Here is a 23,624-nt window from a genome sequence, read left to right as displayed (position 1 = left end):
CGCCATCCCCAAAGCAATGACATTAACAGAAATTCAGAACGCAACCAAGGCTGACCCCACTCTATGTAAACTCATCCAAGTCATAAAAAGTGGCTCATGGGGGTCATTGTCTGGCCAACAAGATTTTGATGATGGAGTTGATACTGCTGCACTAAAATCATTTCACAAAATCAAAAATGAACTGACAGTCACAGCTACTGGTGACACTGTACTACGGGGCACTAAGATTGTTATCCCCCATCCATTACAAGCCAGGGCAATATCACTCGCACACGAAGGACACCAGGGGCTGGTCAAAACGAAAAAACTGATCAGAGAGAAAGTCTGGTTTCCTGGCATTGACAGACAGGTAGAAACAATGATAGCTGGGTGTATCCCATGTCAGGCTGTTGTGCCCAACCACACACAAGAACCTCTCCGCATGTCTGAGCTGCCGTCATCACCATGGGAAAAGGTTGGCGTAGATTTCTGTGGTCCATTCCCTTCTGGTGATTACCTTTTAGTGACAACTTGTGTCACAAGTGGTGGTCGTGATGTGGACTGGACTGAAACTCTTCCCGAACAAACTCCAGGTCCCCTAGCCTCTGACCCCCTTCCTGAACAAATTCCAGAACCTCTAGCCCCTGACCCTCAATCACCTGTTCACAGATACCCAGTCAGGATGAATAGAGGACCCCCAGCATACCTCACTGATTTTGAATAATGTGAACAGTTTAAAAAAAAAAAAGTAAAGAAAGGAGGGTTGTAATGTTTATGATTTATAACATGTGATGTTATGTTGTAGTGTTTCATGTTCACATGTGTTGTGTCTTAACATTGTTCCATTCAAGCCACAAGGGGGCGCTCTGGCTTTATTGTTTAAGTAAAACTGCGGGAGTAGGAAGTCAGGCATTATTTACTAACATGGATGTACGAACTGAAGTGTGAGATTGAAGTTCAGTAAAGAGCCGAAAATATTACCCTGCTGCGTCTGAGTTTAATTCTAGAACTTTATACCAAGCACGTCTGGGTCTGCGACAGTGAAATAGCTCCAATATTAATTGTGTCGCTAATGAATATATGCTAACATGAACCTCATCAGTCACCTATAGATAACGGTTAGGCTATAACATATGTACGCTATAATGTAAAAATAGGGTCATATCATATAATGTTGACATATTAAGATGGGGGAGAGAGCTGAACGTATTACACTGAACTAACTGTTCATTGTTGAAAATCAATCAAAAGTTTGTAGTTGATCCGGATGTCATTGGTCGCAAGGACTGTTAATGGGTGTATCCACAATTGGGACCTTGTTACAAGTTGGTCTTTCAGCTGCTAATGCAATCAGTAGCTGTGAGAAAACATGTTAGACAACTGAGGGATGAGATGCCACACATAAAATGTACAGTCAAACAGAACGCACAAACATCAATGGGAATCCACCAAACACTGCAGGGAACCATGTTATTGTCAATCAGCACTCTGCCACGCTAAATCAGACCCTGCTTATGTTTGTGCAGAGCAGAACAGATATTTGTAGATATGATGCAGGACCTGTTAAGAGAGATTGGCAGCTCAGTCTCCCTCATACCTAGTCCCTACGGTAAACGATGTAATAGCATAGTGCTGCTGCTTCTGATTTGCAAGACAAGAAAGGGTATATTTTCATAATGTGACAGCATGTATTTATCATTATGTTACAACCTCTGCACAATTACTATTGATGTTAGAAGAACAAAACAATACTTCAAATGTTCATTGCTTAATACATGTGTTATAAAAACAGAATCCTTGTCTGCTTTCTGTGTTTTTGCATGCACCTGTCAACAGGGGTGTAAAGACATATTTGTTCACCATGCATGTTCGTATGTTATGGTATTTGTTGATTTCCATTTATTGCCCATTGATATTGCATTCACATTGTTGTTTATTATTGCTATTCTCCTTATTAATGTAATGTCACCAACATTTAAAATAATATCAACTGACATTGTTATTCATAGCCATATTTATTCTGCTCTTATAAGGTAATACAGTGCACATATTTATATTTCATTTATACTACTCTAAACCACCTTCTGAAAATCAGCTGTATAGTACTGTTTCACTGCACCATATTTCTTGACCTGTCTCACCACCTGCCTATAGGCTATTTACACCACCTTACTTACAACACTTTGAAGAGCAAAAACAAAGCTCAGCACACCTGTTCTGTGCATCAGCAAAGTTGGAGGGTCAATTTCTTCTAGCTGAAACATCACTTCTAGTAGGCTACATGTGACGTGTAGGCTAGAATATAAGTCTTTATTGTCCACTACTGGGGAAATTCATCGGCAACACTTAATTTGAATGTGTCGCTGTTACACTGTACCTACCTAATTAGGTACAGTGGTACAACCTGTGTAACAACATGTACTATCAGGTACTGTACTATCATTGTACTTGCATTATGTATTTGTGGGTACCTACATACTGTAGGCTATAGTTGTTACATTGTAATACTGAGTGCTTTTACAAAACTTTGCCAATTTGCCTACATTTTCATCGGAGGCAAAGAACTGACCTGAGACCTACTGGATGGGGTAAATCTGGTCATGATAGATTTGATATACAAATCATTCTTAGCTCCAGTCAAGGCCTCATTGTCTTCAGTGTACATGTAACAGCTGTGCTGCTACAACCTTGTTACTCTTTGATACAGTGGAATAAACCTATTAAGTGTACCAGTTAATTACTTACATGTACATATGACATGTATGTTGTGTCTTCGAACAGGTCTGCATATATACATATGTATTGTATGTAGTATTGCATTACTAGCCTATTGTAATTTGGTTTGTTCTATTGACATGGAATGAATGAACAGGCACACGTGACTATGGAGTAGGTCTACTTCACAATTCAGATTTTCAGATTGTGCGTTGTGGCTGACAACGGCCCTAAAATCTCGAGTGTCGAGGTTTATTGCTGGTTCCTGGTTGCTGCAGTGCAATGATGTCATCTGCTGGCCGTGCCGCGCAATAGCGCCACAACATATGTAATTTCACGGGACATTACGGTAAAAATCTTGTTTTTCCTTACTAATATTCGTGTCATCCAGCTAACATTGCGTTTTTCTTTTGAAATTTCGTTCCTTTATAATTTGTAATGTAATATAAAGGTATGTTTTTGAATGTCATTACTCTGACATGTGAGGGATAACGGCCACCGACGTGACCGTTATACGTGACCTATGGACAAGGGGAAATGCCATTAGCTCGGCGTCACGCAGCGGCAATTTTCTTAATATCGATATTTCTCCACATTTCTTGATCCAAATTCTGTACTTTTTGCTGTATAAATGTTGTACAAAAATGTAGTTTTGTGTCAAAGTGACGTTTTGTTTACATGTGTTCAATGTAAGTCAATGGGCGCCGGTAATCGGTCAATGCCGGCGTCCAAAGAATATTTTTGCCGGATAGCGAGACAGCGGTACCTGACCCCTCACTGCTCCCTAAACACCGCTGTAGCAGGCAGCTCACTGCTCTGGTTACTGTGTGCTTCACCTCACTGTGTGTTCACTGTGTGTTTCACTAACTCACAGATTGGGTTAAATGCAGAGACCAAATTTCCCTCACGAGATCAAAAGAGTATCTATACTTATACGAGTGCTGCATCAAATAGGCAATAAACAGAAAATGGGGTATTCAGTGAATGGGGTAAATCAGTAAAGATCTCAGCTCACAAACCAAACAATTGACATATGAACAATAAACTGAAATCACATGGCTATATGAGAAAGAACTAAACAATCCTTCACATCCCAAGTCAATCCACCATTAACCATTATCATCTAACCATCTCTCACATTAGCCTGACTCCGCCCTCCTACGTACTTCCGCTCAATTTTAATTCCCCTTCAGTATGTCGTCTGGGTCTGCGGTATATTTGCAGGTTTTCTCCTGCAAAAATCTGCAGGTCCAATCAGCGAACAGAGGGAGTAGCTGAGCACGATGACGTTGAGGTCGTGTGCTAATTTGAGCCAGACATACGTCACAACCAAACGTTAGCGATTGGTTACGGCAGATCCAGAGTGGCTCTGGGCAGATCCAATAGTTTTAAACTTCAACAGAGTACTCGCCTTCAAGGAAGTTAACGCTTGGCAATGGAAAGTGGCCAGACTCTCTGTACAAATTAAATGTACGGACGAGAGTCTGGATATTTCCAGGCTACTCTCACATGGCACTCCAACACACCAAAACCAACAAACAAAGGCCTTATGGTAACCTTACACATGATAGCAGAGCTACTCTACAAACGTATAAACATCACAAGTCACTGCAAGGATCATTAAAGTGATGACTTACAAAGCAGGACACACTGGAGTGCTGGGTTGAGATTAACAAAATGGGTGAACTTTTGATGAGCCCCTGGTCCAGAGCTACAGGGTTTCCTAGCTGGTAAACTGGTTAGGTGGCAGAGCCAAACAATCATGCAATTTCTCCACAGCGCTTTTTGTGCAAATTTGTGCAAATTTAAGTGTACATTTAAGAAATGATAAACAATATAATAATAAAAAATATATAAACTTAGGGAGTCTTTTCACTAACAATCTATTTTTTTGGAGATTAATTAACTAAGTGCTGAGTGTGTTTCACTAATTCACGGATTGGGATAAATGCAAAGACCAAATTTCCCTCACGGGATCAAAAGAGTATACTCATACTTAAAAATTATACATTATTGCAGGAGCAGGCGGGAACGGGACTGAAAAATCTGTCCCACGCAGACCTCTAACTTAGGCCCTGGGGTTCTGCCTCATAGATAAGGACTGTAGGGCCTAGACCTTGGAACCTGGGGTTCTATGTTTATGGGCTGACTTATCCAAGTTGCAGTGCAGATGCATGTTTATGTGAATGTGACTAGCTCAGGTCCCTGGGAGCGCAACTCTAAGAATATTCTCGGTATTTCCAAACTCTTATCAATAAGATATATGAAGCAAGTAGTGTACATGACCAGCGTAAATCCAGTCAGTCCTATCAGATATATGAAGCAAGTTTTGTACATGATCTGCGTGAATCCAGAGTTCTTTCAAGGCTAAGTAGACCACACCAGTTAAACAAGGAGTGGCTGAAAATTTAAATAGACTTGATAGAGAAAATCTAATTTCAATATGGGACAAAATTAAACACATAAAGGATCAAACAGTAGTCTGCGTTTTGCTTGCATAATTTGAGACATAAAACATTTAAGACCAGATTAAATTAAATTGAATTTGCAGTGACAGTGCTAGTCATCAGAAAATCACAGGAAGAGCATTTGAAAACAACTTAATCATAATTCCTAATCTCCAGTCCTCCAGCAAGGTTTCCAACCAAAGACGTGTTCTTCCGCTCTGGTCTACAAAGCATAAGCTCTGTGGGCATCCACGTCTCCTGAGGTGGAGTATCCTTGGGCGTTGATTGGCCAGGCCCCAGGGCTGGGGGCAGGATTCCGTGTGATGTGCTGGAACAGGACTCGTTCAGGAGGCAGGCCCACCTGGGGCAGGTACAGACGCACATGATCCTCACGGCCTGGCCAGAAGGCACTCGGGTTAGCACGGCGAGAGCAGGGTCTTCTCCTGGTGTGACCACCAACAACAGATCAGACAGAACACCACATTTCACCAATAATATTAGTCTAATTCCAGTGTGTGTGAGAGTATTTGTGTGACTGATTGGGCTGATGTGTGTCTGTGTGTGTGTGAGAGAGTGTGACTGACTGGTGTGTGTGTGTATCTGTGTCTGTGTGTGTGTGAGAGAGAGAGAGTTTGTGTGACTGACTGATTGGGCTAATGGGCCCTTTTCCAACCTGGCGCATGGCAGAAAGTGGATTATTATCCCAGTGCAACGTTTATTCGTATCTTTTTTTGAGCAATGCGCCAAGGGGTGTGGCAATTAACGACCTATATAGATAGATAGATAGATAGATAGATATATAGATACTTTATTGATCCCCAGGGGAACCTAAGGAGGGGTCTGGCGCGTTGTCTAAAAATCTCTTACACTACCTAACACGCATTACGCCACTGACCACGAGAAACCTGGTCAGAACTCCATGGCAAGTTGTTTATATGTTATTTCAAGGGTGCATGGCTCAGTCCCTGCCCTGTCACTGCAAGCGTCTCATGCTTATTCAATCTTAAGCACACTATGTGGATATTTGATTAGTATATTAGTATATTTAGTATTTTAGTATTTTTTATCTTCTACTGTCTTTATTGTTCAGTGGTTTTTGTGTGTGATGTGTGTGATGTCTGTATGCTACTGAGACCTTGAATTTCCCCTTGGGGATCAATAAAGTATCTACTGTATCTATATGTGCGGGTGCACAACGCACCAAGCTTCTTTCATCCACAAACGTGCACCAGCGCACATCCATGCAAAACATTACAAGTTACACGATTACAATGGGAAACATAATTAGAATAAAGAGATCACGAAATACATCTTATAATGAGTAGTTATTCACCATCATTTGCAAATTGATAATGATTAGGCGAGGCGAGAGGCAAATATGAAGCACAGCTGAAGACACACGGTCACAAGATGTAAGCAGCAACTCCTCTGCAGGATAATTGTCCTTAGGTTTTTTATTCAGTCATTTGAACATTACTGGGTTAAGTGTTGCTTTTTTCAGCCTATATTTTCGATGGCAACCTATTTTCAGTCAATAGTGAAAGTAACTGTGTAGAACTGTGTTGTCGTTGACTATGAGACCACGGTGAAGTTAGTGTCACTTTGCCAATGAGTTCAAATAATAGACGAGTGCAAATGCATGTAAGCTATACTCTGCTAGGTTTTAGTAAAGCATGGTTTAGTGGAATAACTGTTCCATGCGGTCTCGTGTATGAACAGATTCCTTCAAATGCGCCGCTCACCATCAAAATACCGATGCACTGTTTGAAGTTGACAGATGTCATTCTCCTTGGTTTAAATGATGTTAGCCCAAAACACACCCATGACTGATTAAGAAGCATAAGGCCTACCTTCTTGCGCCATGCGCCAGACATTTCATAATGTTTCATAACTAAACCACACCCAATATGGACCGTACAAACCCCGAAATTTGTTTAAAGCAACAGTAGTGAAAATGCCCTAAAAACAGCTTAGGGTTCTAAGGGTTAAAGCAACACCAAATGCCCTAAAAACAGCTTAGGGTTCTAAGGGTTAAAGCAACACCAAATGCCCTAAAAACAGCTTAGGGTTCTAAGGGTTAAAGCAACAGTAGTGAAAATGCCCTAAAAACAGCTTAGGGTTCTAAGGGTTAAAGCAACACCAAATGCCCTAAAAACAGCTTAGGGTTCTAAGGGTTAAAGCAACACCAAATGCCCTAAAAACAGCTTAGGGCTCTAAGGGTTAAAGCAACACCAAATGCCCTAAAAACAGCTTAGGGTTCTAAGGGTTAAAGCAACACCAAATGCCCTAAAAACAGCTTAGGGCTCTAAGGGTTAAAGCAACACCAAATGCCCTAAAAACAGCTTAGGGTTCTAAGGGTTAAAGCAACACCAAATGCCCTAAAAACAGCTTAGGGTTCTAAGGGTTAAAGCAACACCAAAGAACATTTCCTCTGTCCCGCACACGCTATTTGTTTATCCAGCACCGGCTTAGCAAATAACGACGTCCACAGACAAGGTAGAGACAGTTGCATGATTTTATAAAAGTATGGTGTATTGCGACATCACATTGCGTCAAATTTGTTTCTTATGTCACACACACACGGACATCACACAGGTGGGACCCAGACACACACACACACACACACTACAACACACACACACAAACACGGGTGGGACCCAGACAGACACACACACTACAACACACACACATACACGGACATCACACAGGTGGGACCCAGACACACACACACATACTACAACACACACACACACACGGGTGGGACCCAGACAGACACACACACTACAACACACACACACGGGTGGGACCCATACAGACACACACACACACTACAACACACACACACACGGACATCACATGGGTGGGACCCCAACCCTGTTCATACCTGGAGGAAATACTCCAGGTGCTTAAAGTAAGGGGCGGAGTCAGGGTTGACGCACAATATGTTGTTGCGGTATGACAATATATCAATCAATAATGATGATTACTAATGCTAATATGGCAATATATCAATCAATAATGATGATTAATAATGCCAATATACTAAAACCGATAGTTTCGGTCCTTGATTGTGATTGGCTGAATCACGTTCGATGCCGATGTAAAATGCAGCATAAACATACACCTTGACCGCATTACGTTCTATATTACTGCGCTAGCACAACACAAAAGTTGGAATTTTGAAAAGTTTGAAATACTTGAATTTCCCCTGGGGATCAATAAAGTATCTAGGAATAACTCGTTATATTTCTAGTTGCTGTAACTTTACTTTATGAAACTTTGCCAGGTATTTATAGTAACAGTTTTAGAAAAGCAATAAGCCCCGAGAGGCTAGCAGTAGTAATTATCATGAACTATCTGTCAAAATAAGCCCCGCCCCCTGAAACGTCATAAATCACGTCATAACCACGCCTCCTTTTTATGCAAATTAGCCATGTGGTTGTCACCACGTGTTGTTTGTTATTGCTATTGTTTTGTGAGTCATGTGACAGTCATGTGATTGGTGTCAAACCCCTGGGCAGCCATATTGGATGTAAAGTCATGTGACAGTCATGTGTCTGTTGTCAAACAATGCCACGCCCCCCCTTGGCATCCATATTGGATGTAGTGTCATGTGACAGTCATGTGACTGATGTCAAACCCCTGGGCGGCCATTTTGGCCGCCAAACCCCCATGTGTGTTTTGTGGATAATGGGGGATCAGATACTTTGTAAGAGTTGTATATGTTTAGTGGTAAATGGGGATAGATATAAAGTGTGCTGCTAGCCCAGAGGAAAGAAAATGTTAAAATGAGAGCTCCTCTCTTTCTCAGTTGTTTCTCCTAGACAATAATGAGATCACAGTGATATAAAAAATTAGATTATTGCTTTTGTCTCCCGCTTCTCAGGTTTGTCTCTGGAGCAAAAAGAGTTAAGTTATCTCAGTGTAGACTCCCTTTAATATATACAAATGAGATCTCATCAATATTTTAAATAATGCTCAGTGTTGTCTAATTTATACATCTCATATTTTACTCAGGCTGATCCACCAGAGAGCTCTCTCTGTAAACTCATGCAATTCTCATTTCAGATCATTTTGGTAAATCTCAGATTAGGCTCCATCAGATCCAAGAGATCTCTTCACAAGCTTGAACCGTTCTCATTCTAGTCATCTCAGTTTAGTCCTTTTTTGATTTACAAAAGAGATCTCAGCAAAGGCTTATACAATACTCAGACTTGCTCAATTTATATATCTCATATTTTACTCAGGCTTATCCATCAGAGAGCTCTCTAAGTGAACTAATGTAATGCTCATCCAGAACTATTTGTTTTATAAATTAGTCTGATCTGTAAGAGCGCTAGCTGTTGTACAACAATTCTCAAATGATTTTCATTGGCTTATTTGTTTTAATTGCACATATTTTCAAGTTCACATTTGCAAACAGTAGGCCTAACCATGTGATGTGACCACCACACATGACGATGCTCTGATAGACCTCTGAAGTTCGCCTACAAAAAAGCTACCATCTATGCCCATACAAGGAGATCACCTGTTAAATTTTTAAGAGGGAGACATTTAAATCGAGACGAGACGTTTTCCTCAACACACTTTTGTCTTCAACCTTCGAGTAGATATTATAATCAATGGTACGTGAAGGCGGCACAATTTGATTTTTGCTACCCCAGAGCTAACTTGCGACTTGTTAGCAAGTTAGAGAAATCAAGTTAGACTCCAGAGGTCTATGATGGTCGGACGTGACAAACTCGCGTGCAGAAGACTCCTACCAGAAAATGCAGTCTAGATTTGGCGCCCAGTGAAACCAAGTGAAACGGTGTGTGGGTATGAAGGATTGTGCAGAACTTGCCACCACGAAAACTCAGAGAAGGTACATTAACATTTTGGTAATTTGCTAACGTTCTTGCATATTTTTAGACTCAATATATCATTGAACAACCTGACGAAGCAGCACAGAAAGTTAGCTAGCTAGTTAATGTTAGCTACTTGTAAGTTACATCACTGGCTGTGCCGCTTTTGTATATAAAGCTAACGTTAGACAATTTAACGTTGCTAGCTTATTTTGCCTTATACAGCTTTAGTCTGTATGTTTTGAATGGTGTTAAGCCATGCTGTAGCCAAAATGCACGGAATTTTAAAATGTCTTTGGGATGTCAGTCAAGATGACGAAGCTAACGTTATTGCCACTGGTTTAAACTGGTTCCAGCTCAATTCCACTGAAAAGAGGCCGGCAGCTCTGGAAGACTACGCTAGACCATCAGATCAAATTGCTGAACAAACAGCGTACCAAAATGGTAAGTATATTTTTCCCCACAATATGTTCTCACTTTTGTTTAACCTGCTATAAATTACAGCATATTGTAACAGGAGTGAAAGGGCATTCTTGTAACCCAGGTAAACTAGGAAGTAGCATTGTTGCGGTCAAGGGATCGTGAAATAGGCAAGTCAGCATCTGCAGTCATGAATAACTTACCAGTCAACAATTATTTTGCAATTAATAGAATCTGTAGCATGCAAATCAAACCAGCTATTAGCCTAATATAAAACCATGATATATCTAGGTATGGTGAAGGGTATGTGATGTGGGGTTATCTATCTATCTTTTAATTACAAAAGCCAAGGGAACTTTATCAGGATGCATAGTATCCTGAGTCCATTCAATAACTGGCCTTTAAAAATAAAAATCTGCCTGCCTCTATGGGATTTTAACATAGGGGGTTCCTTACTTATGCCCCCTGTATTTTAAGGAATAACATTTATTAATTTACGATACCTGGTTCATTCACAAAGAATATTGGTGTGTTTAAAGGTTGGATTTTTTCCTCATTTTTTAATTGAGGCATTAAGATCAATTTCCAACAGATGATTTATTGTATTCCTCTGGTTGTCTTAACTTATGCACAGTTGATGGTTTTATAAAGACACCCCTACACCAATAAATAGTTCATGTAGACTGTCACACAATGGTAAGTGGAACATTGGCCACAGCTTGTAACAACTTCATTTTTACCATTCTTTATGTAGGGATGTGTACACAAGGATGTGTAACCTTGTGTAACTTTGTGTAACTTGGGAATTACAACAGAAAGGAACACGTTTCAGCTAATCAAAATCAATGACTGAAAGTGTCAGTTTCAGAGCTATTATTACCACACTGATAGATTGAATTTGCTTTTTATTTGCAGCCTACGTTATGCACTGTGGAACGCTCTGCGGATGGACAGCTGTGGAATCCATAAAAGGTCAAGAAGGCTTTTGTTACGAGGGCTGGAGGTTCCAAAACATCCATGAAGCTGGGGTAATTTTCTCTTATTTTAAATTATTTCCAATTGTGGTGAGCATTATTGGTGGGCTTTTATAAAGGGTAGGCCTCTATTGCACTAAAATTATTCAACCTTTATACAGTTAACATCAAACTGTGTAGCTACTGAAAGCTACAAAATCACATTGTCATAGAAATGATAGAGGCGAAATTTCCACTAGGTTTTATGAAGATATTTTACAGATGGGCTGAACATACATCAAAAGTAAAAAAAAAATGACATGGCCAAAATGATTAACTCACCAACAATATTTGTTGTATGGTGTATACCAGGGATCACCAAATGGTGGACCCATGATCCGAGTCCGGACCGTGACGTGATCCTATCCGACCCAGACCATAATAGCCTAATTTAGATTTTCACATAAGATTTCAAAGCTGCGCTAAATGTTTCGTTGGTTAGGATAACAGCATTTACTTCAGGAGCTTCAGGAACCATCATTTCGCTTTGCTGCTACTCAGCCAGTGAAATCTGTGAATTCTGATAAAGTCGAAGTCAGTGAGTAAAGTAGCCTACTATGGGGAAGAAACTGATAGCCTGAAACGAGCGAGGAGAGGAGACGGGACGAGAAACAATCAGATGGATATCTAAGTTAACGATAAGTACGTTATTTTCAAATCATTGATTGCTCAAAGAGGAGGAAGCTAGACAGCGAGAACAGAGCTTTATATATACGATATGAGGGGGCAATACCACGCAAAACTGTCACGTCCGTAACGCCAACTAGGCTAAATATGGATGTGACAGTTTTGCACAGAATTGCCCTGGACCTCTTCTATTCTGAGACAGGCGATTTTTAAAAAAGCCAATTTGAAGCACCTCTACTAGACAAAGCATATTGAGCAAGCATAGGGTAGGCTAGGCCCATTCAACAGTGAACTGAGACCACAGAATATTTTTACGATTTAAGAAGGCGATATGATTGATCCACCACAATCTAGTTAAGCCGACATGCATTCACTGCCCAACAACGTGATGTTCCTGGGTTTCCAGGATTTCGGGTCAACATAAAAAAAAACTAAAAAAATTAAATTAAACTTGCTGATTAATGGGTTCAAGGAACCAGCCTTGTCTCAGCTCAAATTTTATTTTAAGTTCACGTTAAGATCTTTAAAATAGCCAAGGCTACTCAGTTTTTCTCCCCAATCACTCTTATCTTGCCTTATTTCTCCTCATTTCGAATGTTGCCTTTTAGGCTACTTATTTTATTTCACATTAAACATTAGGCCTAGGCCTACAATCTTCTTGAATTTCCCCTTGGGGATCAATAAAGTATCTATCTATCTATCTATCTATCTATCTATCTATCTATCTACAACTAGGCTCCATCCATCCATCCTAATATTATATATACACAGTGGCGATTCTAGACATTTTTTTAACAAAGGGTGGCACTAGTGAGGCACTGATTCAAGGGTGGCATGAGGCAAAATATCCAGATAAACAGAAACAGGCTCAAGATGTGAAATTAGCACAAATACATTAGGGAAACCAGATGCAAACACCATACTCATAAATTGAAGGACAAAAAACACAAATACCTTACTCTCACATAAAATGTCTTTGTACTTGAATAAAATTTAATACAAACATATTAAAGTTAATTATGTAAGTTGTCTGTTACTGGGCTATGCTGTTCTAAAAAAAATTCCATCATGGGGACATTAAAATATAATCAATTTTATTATATTACTGTAAATGAAGATATACAAAATATACTCATCCAAGACATTTCCCCCACTCTATGGCCATCTATTTTTGTAGCTGTTACAATAATTTGACCTGCTTTTTTGTCTATTTGTTTATTTTCTCAAGAAACTTGAGGTTGGTATGAAGGAGTGTATTGTGTATGTGAGCAATTTCATCTTCCTGAATCTCAATATTATGATCACAACAAGTCTGGGCAAATTATTAATTAAATTTTCACGTGGGGTAACTTGTTGCAGGGCAACCATAACCGGTTCCATGTCTTCCGATTAGATGATTAATCATCAAGAAACTTGAGGTTGGTATGAAGGAGTGTATTGTGGATGTGTGCAAACATTGTGCACGTTGCACATGGTGCAACTTCTTGCAGGGCAACCACATAACCGGTTCCATGTGTTTGAATTGGATGACTAAAGTTCTCAAGAAACTTATCTACCTGAATCTCAATATTCTGATCACAACAACTCTGGGCAAATCACCAAAAGTAGGTTATTGGTTTTACCAAAATAATTTGGCACTATTTTTAAACTACAAACCTATAAAGTGTTTTGATACAAAATATGATGCCATTTTTTTCCAACTAAATAAAATAAAAATGACCACATACTATTTTGTATTTTACATACATGTATCAGACATACTGCCTATCCCTGGCTGTTGGCTGCAGCAACTCAAGCTAGGTAGTACTGATTGTTTTGTGTTTGTTTTGTGTTTATGTTAGTTTTGATCCAATTTGACAGCTTTGCTATGTTGCCCACCCAAAATTTCTACCAGCCCACCCAAATATAGTAGCCTAGCCGAGATTAGAACCAGCCCTGCCCTGCATGGAGACATATTTTACGATAATAATGGAGAAAATGTTAGCAAAACTTTAGGTTTTTGTTAACGGAATCTCCCGACCCTCATTCATCTATTTGCTAACAGCCCACATTCTGCCTTCAATCCAGCGAGACAAGTGAAATAAATGTTTTTTTTTTTTAAAGCTGTCATCGTCATAGGCACGATATTAACGCTACCTCTGTTAAGCCTACACAAAGTTGCGTATTAAGGAGTATTTCCTGATCGGGGAAACCTTTCGTTCCGCAGTTCAATTGTGCCGCAGGCAAGTGTGTTTGCCACTTACATTTCTGACGTCTGACACTTCACACTGCTGCAAGTGCATCAAGAAAGGTCCCGCCTTACACCATGTTAATGGGCAATCGTAGACTAGGATTTGGGGTGGCACCTGGGGTGGCCAATCAAATCTCAAGGGTGGCCTGTGCCACCCGGAGCCACCCCTTTGGCTCCGCCCCTGTATATATATTATACATACATACATATACATAGCCTAAACATTATGATGCTCCGGACCTTTGCTTGAGGAAATTTTCCGTAACGACCTCGCTGAAGATTAATTGAATACCCCTGGTGTATACTGTATTTTCTGTATTTTGTTTTTGTTCTTGACATTTGTCAGTGTCTCTTGAGTGATCAGAGCTAAATGTTTTGGGCTAATTTAGATGTAATATTGAGTCATTGTCTTTGATTTACCGGATTGACCCTAAAGCACTCCTTGTTTACAAATCACTTAAAGGACAAATCAGGTATGAATTGATCCATAGCTCTTGTTGGAAATCACTGTGTGCTGTTCATAGGAAAAAGAAAATGTGGCACAGCCAATTCTGAGTTATGGACAGGGAAGTATAGCCCAGAGCCGTATAGAAGTACTTTTAGTATTCCTGACATAATGCAGGGTAGCCGCGGGGTCTTAAAAGTCTTTAAACGGTCTTAAATGTCATGTTCCTTAATTAAGGTCTGAAAAAGTCTTAAATTCCGTTGCCAAAGTCTTAATTTTTTAACGGTCTTCAATTTTAATTATACTAGCCTGCAAGCAAGGTGAAATGGGGGAAAAAACTAGCCTGGCGGGCCATCCTATATCATTGACATGTATAGTCTGGAATCGAGCCATTCACCTCGCTTAATCCAAGGGGCGGGCAGAGAATTGTCTTTCAAACTGCCTAGGCATGCAATAGGCCAGCGCTACGACCATATCCGGATCCGGTCGGCAAAACGGCAAATACATCCTTCTTCGAAAGGAATGACTTAAGTGCATTGTGTTGCTCAACTTTCAAAGAAAAGCACAAGTCCAACTCCTCCAAAGTTGGCGCCAACGCCGATTCAAACAACCGCTCTTCGTTTGCCATAGCCACCTTCCTTGTTGTTCACTGTCGCAGGACTGTCGCCATCCTGTTAAGCCCGCCTTAAGACTCTCTAACAAAATAGAGCACTGTGATTGGATGGCGCCCACGGGCCAGCCAATAGAAATCCCTATGGTTTGATACTAGGCGTACAGGGTGAGCAAATTAATTTGCCGCCGCTAGGGTGCGTCTAGATTTCTAGGCTAGGAAAAAACAACAACAATGTGAAAATTCAACAGGGGGTTGATTAACGTCAGAGATCGTCTAATTTAGTGTTGCACGGTGCACCGATACTACAAAAGTGTTGCAATAGCTATTAGCTATGGCTGCTAGTTTAGCTTAAGTGATTCTGTGGTAACACATAATAATAGGCTAATATCAAGTTGATTTACTCACTTGCACCTCTCATAACCTACCTAGGCTATGAGATGTGCGTGAGGTCTACTATTGGGTTTAATGTCATTTAGAAATAGGCAGCGCAACCTTTGCAAACTTTTACATCTGGAGAGAGCTCCTTGCTAACTAATTCTGCTAGCTCAGGTCATGTATGTCATTCGTAATTAGTGCTAAAATCATTATTGAACATGATCCCTTCTATGAACTTGATAGTTTTTTATTTACATTTATTTTATCTAATGACAGACAACAATGAATTGCATCCACATATCCTTATGCATTATGTGCAACTATTATTCACTAGCCTAAAACCGTGAGACTGAAGGCTACAGTAATTACTCACGTATTTCTTAAAGTGACAAACACTCAATTACACCTAGGCCTACACACCACATTAAAATTTGCCTAAGTGTAATAGTTTAAAAATAAATATTAAGTATTCAAATGACTAAATATGTTTAGCAATTAAGCAGATTAATAGTAATTATGCAGATTAAAAAATACTATACATTAACTGTACACTTTATATGAATTCAAAGGTATATGAAATAGAAACATATGAAATAAGCCATAATTTTCCGTGTGTGTGGAAAGAGTCAAGCAGAATCTAGGATGCCCACTGGTGTGAATGATAACACTATATTCAATATTACTGATGATGTCAAGGTGGTCTGGGCCCCAAATCAAATACATTTTTAAGAATTATCAAGAAGTATCGAAATGTGAATTCTTGATGTGGTATCGTATCGAAACAATAATTTTGGTATCGCGGGCAACTACACTAGTCTAATTTCTTAGGATATGCGCAAACAATACTTTGGGTTTTCGCACCGGCAGCAATGAATCAACATAATCAGTCGAAAGGAGAGGACAGCACATCATGGGGAAGTGTTGTTTTAATTGTCATTATGGATTTGATCTGGTGTTTTACAACCGCATAATGGGTGTGATGTAGGTCTTAATTTTCATGTAAGTGGTCTTAAAAAAAGTCTTATTTGGGGTGGTCAAACCTGGGGAAACCCTGTAATGGAAAGAAGATACCGAAGGCTTTTTTGCCATATTGAGTCAGCTTTACTTTCATGTCCATAACTTGTCTAGGTTATGACACATTTTATTGTTCTTTGTCCTTTGGACAGTGCCTGGTGAGCTCGAACAACAAGGCTTTGAATCAGTTTACACCAGATTTGCCCTTCAATGAGACTGTGTGACATGTTCCAGCAATACTCATCACTTAAACCTCACTGATCACAGGAGAAATGTTCCTGTTGAAACCCACTATCAGAACTAAACAAGGCAACGCTGCATTTAGTTGTTATGCGTTCTGACTATAGAGCCAGCTCCCAGATGACAAAAAAAATTGCCCAAATTACTTTTTTGACATCAGGACTCTGAACTAAACTATTTTCAGATGAAAGACCGGCATGTTCTAAGTGATGTTCACAACAGCTCTGAGAGTAAAGGAACCCTTCGTATGAAAACCTCTTTTTAAGCTTCATGAACAGGGGCTTGATTCGAGCGGCTTCTTCACAATGGTTGGCCAGTTCCAGATCATCTTGGCACGCCTGGAAGAGACATGCCTTGGCGCCCTGGTATCTTTCCAAACCAGCACTCCATTTGAACAATCTATCAACCTTTTGAAAACATCACTTAGAACATGCCGGTCTTTCCAAAGATACTCCACTTTAGGTGTATATGCGAATTCATTCAAATCTTTTTCATTATAATATGTAGGTCTTCTGTATACACTGCTAGACAGGCGAATGAAATCCTGTGGACAGTTAGCATACATGTGGTAAGACTTGACATAGGCTGGACTATTCCATGATGCTGTGTAGCGACTGTCCATAGCAGGCTGTACAATATCCTTCCAAGAGTCCCTAAACATCACCCAATCTGCATCACAAAATGAAATGTGCCATGTCGCCTGAAAACGCCAAATTCGGAGATGTCAATGCATATAGCTTCACACTGCGATCTTCCTTGTCAAAAACATAGCCTCCGATGCCCATCGCTCAACAACCATTGGTATTCCACGCCATCATTAGGTTTACTCAGAAAATTAACAAAAGTTTCAGGTCTCCTCCTTTGCGGTGCATAAGTCATTTCAGGATTCGATAGCTTAGCGCTAACAGGGGTGAGTGTAATCCGTCTCTTTGATTTTGCCGATTCAATCATGTCAGCCATGGTAAGTTCTGTTCAAAATCACTGCTAACAATGATAGCTATACATCACCCCCAGCTTTTATAATCTCAATCCTAGAGACACGCCGGGGCAAAACACACCCACTACAAAAGGGTTTATAGATAACCGGGTGTCTGCATACAGACGTCACTACTCATAAACAGGTCTTTTACAATGTTATCAGCACTAGTGTAATGTGAGGTAGCAGGCAGACCCCCCGACATGAAAGGGTCTCAAACAACACACTCAGAGACATGCCCGGTCAAAACACCACCCCCTACAAAGTAGGATGCATTGCATACCATTGAAGCCCTGCAGCCGAAATAGCTCAGTTGGGAGAGCGTTAGATTAGAATTTTTTTTTTTTCATTTACCACTAAACATATACAACTCTTACAAAGTTTATCTGATCCCCCATTATCCACAAAACACACATGGGGGTTTGGGGGCCAATATGGACGCCCAGGGGTTTGACACCAGTCACATGACTGTCACATGACACTACATCCAATATGGATGCCAAGGGGGCGTGGCATTGTTTGACACCAGACACATGACTGTCACATGACTTTACATCCAATATGGCTGCCCAGGGGTTTGACACCAGTCACATGACTGTCACATGACTCACAAAACAATAACAATAACAAACAACACGTGGTGACAACCACATGGCTAATTTGCATAAAAAGGAGGCGTGGTTATGACGTGATTTATGACGTTTCAGGGGCGGGGCTTATTTTGACAGATAGTTCATGATAATTACTACTGCTAGCACGTCGTGCCTAACAACGCCCCTTAGCTGTAGCGCGTCGTGCCTAACGGTCTCTCGGGGCTTATTGCTTAAATATATCAATAAATAATAAGTACTCTTTTGATCCCTTGAGGGAAATTTGGTCTCAGCATTTATCCCAATCTGTGAATTAGTGAAACACACTCAGCACACAGTGAACACACAGTGAGCTGAAGCACACACTAATCCCGACGCAGTGAGCTGCCTGCTACAGCGGTGCTCGGGGAGCGGTGAGGGGTTAAGTGCCTCGCTCAAGGGCCCTACTGGTCAGGGTTCGAACCGGCAACCCTCTGGTTACAAGTCCGAAGCGCTAACCAGTAGGCCACGGCTGCCCCCGGTAATGATGATTAAAGGAGAAGTTTACTAAAAAGAAAGGTTTTGGACAACTCACTCCTTGATTGGCAAGATGGCAGCGAGCAGAAAAACCAAGTGAGTTGTTCAAAACCTTTCTTTTAGTAAACTGAACAATGTTCTCAATGGTCGAGTTCATGTGTATAGACACTGATGATACTTCGATCAAAGTTTCATGTTGTGTTGAGCCTTCTTAGTGTTTTAAAAATAGTGATTTTGACGCAACCATGTATAAAAATAATAGTGCCCCTAGGATTCCCATTCAAAAGGCCATTTCATCCGAAAACAACAATGCGTACAAGATAAAAAGTGGCGCTTCGGACATAATAATGCCTTTAAACAAAAGTTTGAGTCGGGTACATTCACAAAATCACCCTAGGATGCATTTTGGCAAGAGTTATGCTTTAACCCTCTAGGTGCCACAGTCGACTTTAGTCGACAAGATGCGGTACTGAATAAAACGGCCGATTTAGTCAAATAGGGTGTCATATTTCGTTCGACTTCCACTCCACTAGATGGCAGACATGTCATACGTCATCCCTGAGTCGAAAAAAAGTCATGCTTTAAACAAAACTTTCACACTACAGCTGCAGTGAATCAGTGCGTGCAATACCGGAGCTAGTGTGCGTGTGAGCTACTTTATCAGAGCGATATTGTCAACGTCAGCGAGTATTTGCATTAGATTATCGTCTAATGGCATCAAAAAAGTTTACCTTAAATGAAGTGTTGGGTCTTCTATTCGCGGACCCTGATTCTGAAGGGGAATATCTGCCTTCAGAAAATGACGGTGATTCGTTTAGTGAGGCTTCAGATGCGTCCCTGCCTTGCAATGATGCAGCTGGACAAAGTGAAAGTTTACTCCATAGTTTAGCTTACACCAAGCACAAACGTTGAATCGTTTGCCCAATGTCACTGGTGGGAATGATGTTTCACGGGTTCGGAGTGTTCATCGGGAAGTTAGCAGGGTGTTAGTGGTGTGGCGAACGAGGCTGGAGGTAGCCTAATATCCATAGCTAGCTTCTGTCTTCTGAACGTGTGCCTCTCCACAATGGCGCGACGGTAACGGTGGAGCCTTTGTCTAATGCCACTGGGTATGTTAGACGAGGTCGAAGTGCTCATAGGACAGTTAGGGGAACGAGTGGCAGTGTGGGGAGTCGCAATGAGAATGACAGTAGGCCTAGTCAGAGCTGGGCGCAAATTCTCTCCCACTGGGCGCTAGCAGGCAGATCTGGCCAATGCTGCTCGCATGGTGGAGGTGGTGTGACGCTCTCTCCCTCTCCCACACACACACATTAGGTCATGCATAGTCTATCACAAGATGATGGGAATGCCGGCCCTGTATGGATAGGGATAGGGAGTCATTATCTCTACAGCAAAAGGCCTGCTGCATAAAAAAAAAATGTCAGCCATTTATTAGTAATGATTTACACTGTTGATTTGCTATCTATTTCCCTGATCATTTAGGACATACACTATGTGTTCCTTTTTGTGTGTTCATGTCCTTGTGATGTGTGTGTCTTTGTCAGCTAAAAAAAAACAAAAAACATCAACAAAACAACAAAAAAAAAAAAAATACTAACATTGTCTCTTGTCTTGTCTCGTCATCTCACTCCTGATCTGTGCCTTGCCGTGGCAAATGAGCTTTTGAACTAAACAGGTCTTGTCTACTTGTGTATGTGTGTCATCTGAATAATATATATGTGCCCCATACATGGAATCAGAGTGCCTACTGTATGTAGTAAATGGAAAATCTCTACAGCAAAAGGCCAGTCTACCGCTACATGCATTTGGTTTGTTTCTGCCATTTATTAGTAATGATTTACACAGTTTGTTCACTACTTACTATTTACCTGAGCATTCAGTATTGTGCAATATAGCATACAGAAGGTGAGGGACATTTTGGGGGAAAAGAAGTGGTGCATTTTATCATTTAAAACATGCAACTTTTCATGAAAATTCTATAATCCAAGATGGCCGCCACCATATGACGTCATAATATGCCAATTAGATATAAACATTTAATCTCTACATAAACTTTGGGTCATCCTTAATATTTCTCTAATTTACAGAAAGTCTCTATCTCTTATCACTTTTAAGATGTCAAAATTGATCGTTTCGGAAAAAAACCTCTGGCGCCTAAAGGGTTAAATAATGCACCATAAGGAGGGGTAATTACCTGACTCTAGCTAACTTATTTCCAGTGGAGTGTCAGCTGTTTTAACGGCTCCTTCTGTTACATTCTGCTCCTTTCATGTCCACTGGAACTGAATATCTTGTTTATGCCCAATAGGGCAACTCTCTTTGTGCCCAATAGGGCAACTCTTTATGCCCAATAGGGCAACTCTCTTTATGCCCAATAGGGCAACTCTCTTTATGCCCAATAGGGCAACTCTTTATGCCCAATAGGGCAACTCTCTTTGTGCCCAATAGGGCAACTCTTTATGCCCAATAGGGCAACTCTCTTTATGCCCAATAGGGCAACTCTCTTTATGCCACTTCGACACACACTTCCACAAATCCTTCTGCATCGTAACATGCTCATTCACTATGTGCAACTCCCAACTGGGTACGTGTAGACAGGTGCACCAATTACCATTAACAATAGCCACTACAACACACCTGACATTCCACTACAACACACCTGACATTCCGCTACAACACACCTGACGCTCCGCTACAACACGCTACAACACACCTGACATTCCGCTACAACACACCTGACGCTCCACTACAACACACCTGACGCTCCGCTACAACACACCTGAGGCTACACCATAAATAAATGAGCTGGCTAAAGAGCCAAATTAAGCCCTTATGTGGAGGGATGGTTAAGGGTAAATAAGAAATCTGATAAAGGGTAATTAAGAAATCTGATAAAGGGTAATTAAGAAGTCTGATAAAGGGTAATTAATAAGTCTGACTAAGCGTCTGCTCACCCACTCATCTAGGCATAGTCCTCCTGAGAGAACCAGCATTCTGTTTTGTGCTGAACTTCAGCATAACCTGTAGAAAGGTTCATCAACTTCAGCACGACCTGTAGAAAGGTTCATCAACTTCAGCACGACCTGTAGAAGGTTCATCAACTTTGGCTCTTTCCGTATCGCTCTGTTCACATACATATACGCACCAAACATTTACACATGCACACACACACACACACCACAGGGGCAGCCGTGGCCTACTGGTTAGCGCTTCGGACTTGTAACCGGAGGGTTGCCGGTTCGAACCCCGACCAGTAGGTATGGTTGAAGTGCACTTAACCCCTCACTTCTCCCCAAGCGCCGGTTAAGTTTAAAATAAAAGTGTTTAAATGTAACTTTTTTTTCTTCTGGTCCTTATCTGAAATAGGTTTGAAAAAATCAATAATTATCGGTAACGACTGATATGAAACACTTATATCGTGATACAGTTTTCAGCCGTATCGCCCAGCCATAGAGCAGACAACTCTGCTGACCAGCCATAGAGCAGACAACTCTGCTGACCAGACATACTGACCAGAATACTCTGCTGACCAGACATACTGACCAGACAACTCTGCTGACCAGACATACTGACCAGAATACTTTGCTGATCAGACATACTGACCAGACAACTCTGCTGACCAGACTCTGCTCTTCATGCATAAGAACCTCAATGTTACTCAAACTCAAAGTCTAACTCACTTTTCCCTGTGGACTTTTTTTGGCGGTTCATCTTCCTCCATCTCCTCTTTCTCTGCCTCCTTCTCCTCCTTTAAGGAGGGACCACTGGCCTTGGCCACGCCCCCCCGCAGACGCCCCCCGCATCCTGAGATGGGGCTGCTGCCGGCCTGCCTGAGGCTCCGCCCCCCCGAACCATGCAGGGGAAGGTCTCCCGGGTGCAGCAGAACTGAAAGAAAAGGACATAACATATTTTGATTTGATTTATTTGGAATAAAGACAATGATATGATAATGATAAAGTGCAAGCACTTATTTCCATCATGGTCCCTGATGTTACTAGACAGGACATATATACACATAAAACAAAACAATTAAATATCATAACAAATAGACTATGAGAGGTTAAACATATAAAACAAACTACCCTAACCCTACCTTTCTGTATTAAAGTGCAAATTGTGCATACACCAACAGACAACAACTCACATGAAGGACGACATGTTAGTGTCACTAGGGATTTAAATTGTCCATGAGCCAGGATTTTACCTTTTTCCTGAAACGATGATAATAAAAGTAATTTATTCCAGGTCACCACACCACTGTATTTGAGAGTACACTTCCCAATGTTTGTTTTGAACTTAGGCAAGTACAAGTCTGCATTACTAGCTCTGGTGTGGTACGCATGGGCATCCCTACTCCTAATGAAGTGATTTTTAAGGTATGCCGGTGCCTTATGATTGTAAACATTATGGACCACCCTGAGCTGGAGCTGTACTGCCCTAGCCTCCAGGGGGAGCCAGCCCAGCTGTTGGAACTGGAGCTTACCCACATGATCGCTTGGTGTGAGCCCCAGCACTACCCTGACTAACCTATTCTGAGAAACCTGCAGTTTGTCTTTTAGGGCCTTAGTTAGACCACCATA

General features: G+C 41.0%; 1 protein-coding gene across 1 annotated transcript in view; it reads right to left on the bottom strand.

Moving 5' to 3' along the window:
* Positions 1-2,681: 2,681 nt before the first annotated feature.
* The window catches only part of si:dkey-197j19.5, a 44,862-nt gene continuing 23,919 nt past the window's right edge, over positions 2,682-23,624 (bottom strand). The window contains exons 5-6 of the mRNA XM_048255553.1: positions 22,725-22,929; positions 2,682-5,584 (exon numbers count right to left, since the gene is read on the bottom strand). Of these exons, the coding sequence (XP_048111510.1) occupies positions 5,365-5,584; positions 22,725-22,929 (425 nt within the window). The 3' untranslated portion in view covers positions 2,682-5,364. The remainder of the gene's footprint in view (positions 5,585-22,724; positions 22,930-23,624) is intronic.

This window comes from Alosa alosa, chromosome 10 (genome assembly GCF_017589495.1).
Source record: "Alosa alosa isolate M-15738 ecotype Scorff River chromosome 10, AALO_Geno_1.1, whole genome shotgun sequence".
NCBI lineage: Eukaryota > Metazoa > Chordata > Actinopteri > Clupeiformes > Clupeidae > Alosa > Alosa alosa.
The sequence above is the reverse complement of the archived record's forward strand: the minus strand, read 5'-3'. Positions and strand labels throughout refer to the sequence as shown.